Here is an 8,738-nt window from a genome sequence, read left to right as displayed (position 1 = left end):
GATGGTTCTACAATGGCTCCGGGGCACAGCTGAATTCTAGAGGTCCAGGTTCAAGACCTGGCATGGCATTCAAGCTCCCATCTGTAGAGCGATCTAGGCTCCAGCATGACCTCAATGGTTTTATTTTCCTTGTAGTTCCAGAACCAAAAGTCCAAACAAGGAAGTTAATGGCAGCTTCTGGGTCCCTATTCAAGAGCTGCAGGTTCCAGACCTGGCTCCAGAGCACAGATCCCAGAAAAGGCAGGTCTAGATTCAGCCCTGCGGGTTCTAGCGTCCTGCCAAGGCCTAGGTTAGCCACACATCCCCTGGTAACCCCACCGACGCCTAGATTAGCCATGGGGCTCATGGGGGGTGGCAGGGGCTACGTGGGGTAACGCTGGAAACTGCCATCCTCTTCCTCATATTCGGAGGCCGGCGGCGTGAAGAAGCAGCCTGGGGAGGACGTGGGCGTCTGGCCGCGCCCGTTCAGGGGCTCCAGGGGTCGCTGGCGATCCCTCAGCCAGCCCCAGTTCCCTCTCAAAGTCCAGCAGCTGCCCCATGAAGTTGAAGTTGGGCGAGATGTCGGCCTTCTTGCGCTTGACCAGGTCGTAGGCGTCGTTGAGCGACAGGTTGAGGCGCTGCATGAGGTAGGCCACTGTCACCGTCACCGAGCGGCTCACACCCGCCAGGCAGTGAACAAGGATGCCGCAGTTCTGGGACACCGCCTCGTCTGGGGAGGGGAAGAGACGGGGATGGAGCAGAGGGGGGTTACGGGGGCGTCGGCGTTGTCAGCACCCCTCTCTGGGAGGGGGATGCTAAGGTACGGCCGTCGTTAGCAGCCCCTTGAAGTCAGAGAACTGCATGGACTAGCTCCGCTGGGCTCTCCAGTCCCTGGGGGAGGACGGGGGGAAGGGACGGACCATGCTCAGTGAGATGGAGAGAGGGCTCATGGGGTGGGATGGGAACCATGGTCAACTGAGGCAGAGGGTGGGGAGGAAGGGGGATGGAACGTACCATAGTCACTGGTCCATAGGGAGTCGGGGGACTGGAGATGGGAAGGACCATGGTCTCTTACATACAGGGACGGGGCAGGACAGACCACGGTCAATGAGCCATGGGGGCAGTGGACGGGATGGACCACGGTCTCTGAGGTATGGGGGCAGGGCGAACAAGGAGAGGACGGACAGACCACAGCCAATGCGATGCAGAGGGGGCTGATGGGATTGCAGGGAACCAAAGTCAATGAGCTGAGGGGGACATGGGGAAGGGTTGGGAGGGGGCAGAGAGGGGGCACTGGGGGTGGGGGTACAGGAGGGGGCGCTGTGGCGCAGAGACGTGGTGGGGGTGCCGTGGGGCCGGCAGGGCTCCCAGGCATGGGGGGCAGAGCGGGTGCACTGGGGGTGGGGGTACAGGTGGGGGCGCTGTGGGGCCAGCAGGGCTCCCAGGCATGGGGGGCAGAGAGGGGGCACTGGGGGTGGGGGTACAGGTGGGGGCGCCATGGGGCCAGCAGGGCTCCCAGGCATGGGGGGCAGAGAGGGGGCACTGGGGGTGGGGGTACAGGTGGGGGCGCCATGGGGCCAGCCAGGCTCCCAGGCATGGGGGCCAGAGAGGGTGCACTGGGGGTGGGGGTACAGGAGGGGGCGCCGTGGGGTCAGCAGGGCTCCCAGGCATGGGGGGCAGAGCGGGTGCACTGGGGCTGGGGGTACAGGTGGGGGTGCCGTGGGGCCAGCAGGGCTGCACGGGGGTACAGGGGGGGCGCCGTGGGGCACGGGCACTCACCGATGAAGGCGATGGCCTCTGGAAGAAGCGGGCCAGGTTCTGGCTCCAGTGGTCCGAGATGGGGATCTGCTTGTAGCGGAAGCCGCCCTGCTCCTCGAAGAGGTTGGGCAGGTTGGGGGTGACGTTGAGGATGTAGCGGATGCCCAGCCGGGCCAGCGTCTCCATGTTGGCTGAGTCTCGGGCGCTGCCCAGGAAGAGGTGGGGCAGGATCTGCACCGGGTAGGACGGGGGGCTGGCTGCCTCCGAGTCCACCCCCCCGCTGCTCAGGGGTCCCGAGTCCCCGTCCGAACCCAGGCTCAGCCCCCCCAGACCCACCACCGGGGGTCCCCGTCGGAGCGGGGGAGCTGCTGGCGCCGGGCACCTCCGGGCTGGTCTCGCAGTGATCTGGCCACTCGGACTGGAACTTGGAGAAGCCCCCTGCGGGCAGAGCAGGTGTGTTAATATTAGAGAGATTATAGCAGGGCCTGGGTGGGGGCCTCACACCGGGCGCTGCTCATACCCCCCTCCCCCGACTGGGCCCCATCGCACCAGGGAAACTGAGGCACAGACAGACCCTCCCCCGAGTGCCTTGCATCCCAGCCTGCTATCTCGACCCCAGGTGCCGGCCTCTCTTGGGGCGGGGAGCGGTGCTGGGCCAGGGGCGCTTTGTCCAGTGAGTGTGGGCTGGGGGCAGCGAGGGGTGACGGGGCCCGGCCACGGCACCGACCTTGCAGGTAATACGCCGTGCAGCCTTCCTCCTGCAGCTTGCGCAGCAGCGTGGCCAGCACCGACTCCTCGTCGTCCCGGCCGGGGGCGCGGCAGCGTGGCGGTGGCCTCGTCGTACAGCAGGACAGCGCCCGGCGCGGGCGGGAGCAGCGACCGGACCGACAGCTTCCCCTTGCGCAGCCGCCGCAGCAGCAGCCCTGGCAGGGCCACGCTCAGCGCCCGGGCCACGTGGCAGGAGTCGTAGTGCTGCCGGCTGCGGCAATCCAGGATGTGCAGCCGGGGGGCCGGGGACGCCAGCTCCCCGGAGAGCCACAGGGTGGATTTCCCCAGGGCTTCCATGGGGCTGGCAGGGGCATTGGCGGGGGGCTGGAAACGTGGCACAAGCTGATCCTGTCCCACGGCGCCACGGCTCTGCGTGGACTCCGGCTGGCGAGGTCACCGGCCCCCCATCCGCCCCCGGAGGGGCCAGCCGGGGCCTGAAGGGTGCGAGGCACCGCGGACGCCCCCGTCGCTGTCCTCTGTGCGCCTGGGGGTGGCCCAGCAGCAAAAGGGGGTGAGGTCAGGGCAGATCCAGTGACGCCTCTCGACCTCCAGAGCGAGGGAAGCGTGGGGTCACGGCTCCAGCCCCTGGCGGCTTCGCGGGGAGGCGTCCCCCGATCCGGAGAGCGGCTTCCTCTCCAGCAGCCGCTGCCTGGCTGGGCTGCAGAGGCTGGGGTGGGCGGAGAAAGGCCTGAGTCCAGGATAGAGCCGGGGCACGGGGGGCATCTGGGTGGTGTCGGAGACGGGGCCCAGCCGCCACTTGGGGCTCCACGCAGACCTGCCAGGGAGAGCGGATGGGAGTCAGCAAGCCGCGGTGGGAGCGGGGAGAACAGGAGATCCCAGCCCCCTCCTAGCACCGTGCCGGCCCCTAGCATCCTGCCCCGGAGCCATGACACATCCCCCTGGGAGCGCAGGCCATGGGGCGGGAAGTGTGACTGCCGGCGCCCCTCACTCCCGACCCGTAGCCCCTGCCATCCCAGCCCTGCCGATGCCCCTCACTCCCGACCCGCAGCCCCTGCCATCCCAGCCCTGCCGATGCCCCTCACTCCCGAACCGCAGCCCCTGCCATCCCAGCCCTGCCGATGCCCCTCACTCCCGACCCGCAGCCCCTGCCATCCCAGCCCTGCCGATGCCCCTCACTCCCGAACCGCAGCCCCTGCCATCCCAGCCCTGCCGGTGCCCCTCATTCCCGACCCGCAGCCCCCTGCCCCCCCACAGCTCTGCTGGCGCCCCTCATTCCCGACCCGCAGCCCCTGCCATCCCAGCCCTGCCGGTGGCCCTCACTCCCGACCCGCAGCCCCTGCCATCCCAGCCCTGCCGGTGCCCCTCACTCCCGACCCGCAGCCCCCTGCCCCCCCACAGCTCTGCCGGCGCCCCTCACTCCCGACCCGCAGCCCCCTGCCCCCCCCACAGCTCTGCCGGCGCCCCTCACTCCCGACCCGCAGCCCCTGCCATCCCAGCTCTGCCGGCGCTCCTCACTCCCGACCCGCAGCCCCCTGCCCCCCCACAGCTCTGCCAGCGCCCCTCACTCCCGACCCGCAGCCCCTGCCATCCCAGCCCTGCCGGTGCCCCTCACTCCCGACCCGCAGCCCCTGCCATCCCAGCTCTGCCGGCGCCCCTCACTCCCAACCCGCAGCCCCTGCCATCCCAGCCCTGCCGATGCCCCTCACTCCCGTCCCACAGCCCCTGCCATCCCAGCTCTGCCGGCGCCCCTCACTCCCGACCCGCAGCCCCCTGCCCCCCCACAGCTCTGCCAGCGCCCCTCACTCCCGACCCGCAGCCCCTGCCATCCCAGCCCTGCCGGTGCCCCTCACTCCCGACCCGCAGCCCCTGCCATCCCAGCTCTGCCGGCGCCCCTCACTCCCAACCCGCAGCCCCTGCCATCCCAGCCCTGCCGATGCCCCTCACTCCCGACCCGCAGCCCCTGCCATCCCAGCCCTGCCGGTGCCCCTCACTCCCGACCCGCAGCCCCTGCCATCCCAGCTCTGCCGGTGGCCCTCACTCCTGACCCGCAGCCCCTGCCATCCCAGCCCTGCCGGTGGCCCTCACTCCTGACCCGCAGCCCCTGCCATCCCAGCTCTGCCGGCGCCCCTCACTCCCGACCCGCAGCCCCTGCCATCCCAGCCCTGCCGGTGGCCCTCACTCCTGACCCCGCAGCCCCTGCCATCCCAGCCCTGCCGGTGGCCCTCACTCCTGACCCGCAGCCCCTGCCATCCCAGCTCTGCCAGCGCCCCTCACTCCCGACCCGCAGCCCCCTACCCCCCCCACAGCTCTGCCGGCGCCCCTCACTCCCGACCCGCAGCCCCCTTCCCCCCCCAGCTCTGCCGGTGCCCCTCACTCCCGACCCGCAGCCCCTGCCATCCCAGCTCTGCCGGCGCCCCTCACTCCCGACCCGCAGCCCCCTGCCCCCCCACAGCTCTGCCGGTGCCCCTCACTCCCAACCCGCAGCCCCTGCCATCCCAGCCCTGCCGGTGCCCCCTCACTCCCGACCCGCAGCCCCTGCCATCCCAGCTCTGCCGGCGCCCCTCACTCCCGACCCACAGCCCCTGCCATCCCAGCTCTGCCGATGCCCCTCACTCCCGACCCGCAGCCCCTGCCATCCCAGCCCTGCCCGCGCCCCTCACTCCCGACCCGCAGCCCCCTGCCCCCCCCACAGCTCTGCCGGTGCCCCTCACTCCCGACCCGCAGCCCCTGCCATCCCAGCCCTGCCGATGCCCCTCACTCCCGACCCGCAGCCCCCTGCCCCCCCACAGCTCTGCCGGTGCCCCTCACTCCCGACCCGCAGCCCCCTGCCCCCCCACAGCTCTGCCGGTGCCCCTCACTCCCGACCCGCAGCCCCTGCCATCCCAGCCCTGCCGGTGGCCCTCACTCCCGACCCACAGCCCCCTGCCCCCCCAGTCCTGGCTCCCGGCTGTAGCTGGCTCCCGGCGCAGAGGATGTGGAAGGCATGGGGGGAGGGGAGCGGCTCAGCTGGTGTCCATGGGCCAGGCCCGGTGAAGGGCCCAGCCGAGGGTCTGGCCGGCTGCCAAGCGCTGATGTCAGCGTTAATTCGGCACCGGTATGAATAATTGATACCAACAGGAACCACAGACGTCCTCCGCCAGAGCATCCCCCTGGGACCCTGCCTGAGCTGGGGGTCAGGACGCCTGGGTTCTCTCCCAGCTCTGGGAGGGTAGTGGGGTCTGGGGGTTTAGAACGTGGGGGGAGGGCTGGGGCTCCGGACTTCTGGCTTCTATCCCCAGCTCTGCCCCCATGCTGCTGTGTGACCTTGGATAAGTCGCCTCCAATCTGTGCCTCAGTTTCCCCTGTCACTTCGTTGTCTGTCCATGCCAGGCCATGCACAGATGTGAGCAGTGTGCCCTGGTGGGTAGAGCCCGGACTCAGGACTCCTGGCTTGTATTCCCTGCTTTGCCACTGCCCTGTGGGTTGAACGTGGGCAATTCACAGCACCACTCTATGCCTCGGTTTCCCCACCGGTGAGGATGACGCCGAGCCCCTCGATACAGCGCTCCGGGAGCTGCTGCTGCAACGTGCTGGACAGGAGCGAGTCACCGTGCGGAGTCCCAGGGGTACCACGGTTCTAGTGCTCAAAGGGGATAGCTCACACAGGCCCAGGAAGAGGGGCTGAGCTGGTCCCCGGGGCTGTGTGGGTGGGACGGTTTTACCTCCATGCTCTGCCAGCACCTCTGGCCTCACCTGTGCTGGTTCCCGCTCAGCAGCGCCCCTGTGAGGTGGGGCCGAGCAATGCTAACTACAGGTGGGGAAACTGAGGCACTGAGCAGGAAAAGGATTTGCTCACCTGGGCTCTATTCCTGAATCTGTCACCAGGAGTCCTGGCTCCCAGCCCACCCCCCGCTCTAACCACCAGACCCCCCTCCCCTCCCAGAGATGGGGAGAGAACCCAGGAGTCCTGGCTCCCAGCCCCCCTGCTCTAACCCACCAGCCCCCACTCCCTTCCCCTCCCCTCCCAGAGCGGGGGAGAGAACCCAGGAGTCCTGGCTCCCAACCCCCCTGCTCTAACCACCAGCCCCCACTCCCCTCCCCGAGCCGGGGAGAGAACCCAGGAGTCCTGGCTCCCAACCCCCCTGCTCTAACCACCAGCCCCCACTCCCCTCCCCGAGCCGGGGAGAGAACCCAGGAGTCCTGGCTCCCAACCCCCCTGCTCTAACCACCAGCCCCCACTCCACTCCCCGAGCCGGGGAGAGAACCCAGGAGTCCTGGCTCACAGCCCCCTGCTCTAACCACCAGCCCCCACTCCCCTCCCAGAGCCGGGGAGAGAACCCAGGAGTCCTGGCTCCCAGTCCCCCTCCTCTAACCACCAGCCCCCACTCCCCTCCCAGAGCCGGGGAGAGAACCCAGGAGTCCTGGCTCCCAGCCCCCCCTCCTCTAACCACCAGCCCCCACTCCCCTCCCAGAGCCGGGGAGAGAACCCAGGAGTCCTGGCTCTCAGCCCCCCCTGCTCTAACCCACCAGCCTCCACTCCCCTCCCCGAGCCGGGGAGAGAACCCAGGAGTCCGGGCTCACTCACCACAATTACCCCAGCCCCCTCCGGCTCCGGAGCCCCTCTCCGTCTGGATCCCGCCCCCCGGTCCGCACCGCAGCGCTCACCCTGGCCGCTACCCGGCGCCCACAGTCCGCGGAGCCCCTGGGCCCCGCCCCGAGGCCCCGCCAGGCTCCCGGCGCTGGGCTGGGGCGGGCGCGTCCTCCTCCCGCATGCAGGGTGCGCAGGGCCCGCCCGGCTCCACGTGCGGGCTGTGTACAGCCCGGGCCCCGCCCAGCCCGCCCGGATTGGTGGGGAAGGGCCGGAGTGGGCGGGGCTTGTCAAATGACGGGGGGGGGGGACGGGGGACTGGGAGCCAGGACTCCTGGGTTCTCTCCCTGGCTCTGGGGGGGAGAGGATGGTGGGGTTCTGCTCCTGCCTGTGGAACAGAGTGTGATTTTGGAAGGGAGGAAGCGGCAGGACTCCTGGGTCCTTTACCTCTCAGTGCCTTCGGAGGTGGGCCAAATACCATCGCCTCTCTGTGTGACTCAGTTTCCCCAGACCGGCGACCCTGCTGGGTGCTCTGTCACGCTCCGCCGCGGGCCAGGCCCCCTTCGCACCGGGTGCTGCCCAGGCCCGGCCCAGGCTCGGCGAGTACTTGCGCTCCGGCGCCGGGCGCGATCCGGCGCCCCGCCGGCTGTGACTCAGAGCACAGGGGCGCGGGGAGACGGAGGAGCCCAGAATAGTCAAACAATCTCACCCTCCCACAACACAGCTCCCATCGCTTGGCAACGAGCGAGCGGGAGAACTCATACAGGCACCAGGGAGAGCCGAGTGGGAGGGGGCCTGGAAAAGCCCGCGGGGGGGGGAGAGATCACTTGCTGGGAGGCTGACCCCTCATCACCAGGTGTTAATTAGTCCCAGCCATAGGGCAGGTAACCAATGGGGAAACTGAGTCACGGGCATGCAGCCATGTCCCCCTCCCCGAGGAGGGGTTGAGTCAGAGGCACGGGACGGCCTGATGCTCACTCCCTGTTCTGGCAACCGAATCAGACCCCTCTCTGCAGCTGAGGGGACCCAGGAGTCCTGGCCGCCAGCCCCGCACCCCCTGCTCTGCCCAGGCCCCGGCTCAGTGCTGGTTAGTCACCCGGAGCGGGCGGATGGTGTCATCCGGGCCCATGACGAGTCCCCAGAGACACGCTGGAACTCAGCGACTCATGGCAAACCCACGCAGCCTGCAGCGCGCCCCCCCGGACATGCGCTCACATTCGCCCCCCAACACCCTCACACACAGGGCCCCCTGCTCTACCCCAGCTGACCCCACAGCCCTCCCGGAGCTGGGAGAGAACCCAGGAGTCCTGGCTCTGAGCCCCCCCCTGTTCTAACCCACCAGACCCCACTCCCCTCCCAGAGCTGGGAGAGAACCCAGGAGTCCTGGCTCTGAGCCCCCCCCTGTTCTAACCCACCAGACCCCCTCCCCTCCCAGAGCTGGGAGAGAACCCAGGAGTCCTGGTTCTGAGCCCCCCCTGTTCTAACCCACCAGACCCCACTCCCCTCCCAGAGCTGGGAGAGAACCCAAGAGTCCTGGCTCTGAGCCCCCCCTGTTCTAACCCACCAGACCCCACTCCCCTCCCAGAGCTGGGAGAGAACCCAGGAGTCCTGGCTCTGAGCCCCCCCGTTCTAACCCACCAGACCCCCTCCCCTCCCAGAGCTGGGAGAGAACCCAGGAGTCCTGGCTCTGGGCCCCCTACCCCAC

At 69.3% G+C, this 8,738-nt stretch overlaps 1 protein-coding gene across 1 annotated transcript; it reads right to left on the bottom strand.

Annotated features, from left to right (window-relative positions):
- Nucleotides 1–361: 361 nt before the first annotated feature.
- DUSP9 (dual specificity phosphatase 9) lies at nt 362–2,802 on the bottom strand. Its single transcript, XM_065423136.1, is given in 7 exon segments — nt 362–463; nt 465–709; nt 1,759–1,782; nt 1,785–2,079; nt 2,081–2,175; nt 2,465–2,549; nt 2,551–2,802. Coding segments are annotated over 7 exon segments (1,098 nt in total).
- Between the last annotated feature and the right edge of the window lie 5,936 nt (nt 2,803–8,738).

This window comes from Emys orbicularis (genome assembly GCF_028017835.1).
Source record: "Emys orbicularis isolate rEmyOrb1 chromosome 21 unlocalized genomic scaffold, rEmyOrb1.hap1 SUPER_21_unloc_7, whole genome shotgun sequence".
NCBI classification, from domain to species: Eukaryota; Metazoa; Chordata; order Testudines; family Emydidae; genus Emys; species Emys orbicularis.
Note: the sequence above shows the minus strand (reverse complement) of the source record. Positions and strands in the feature narration are given on the sequence as shown.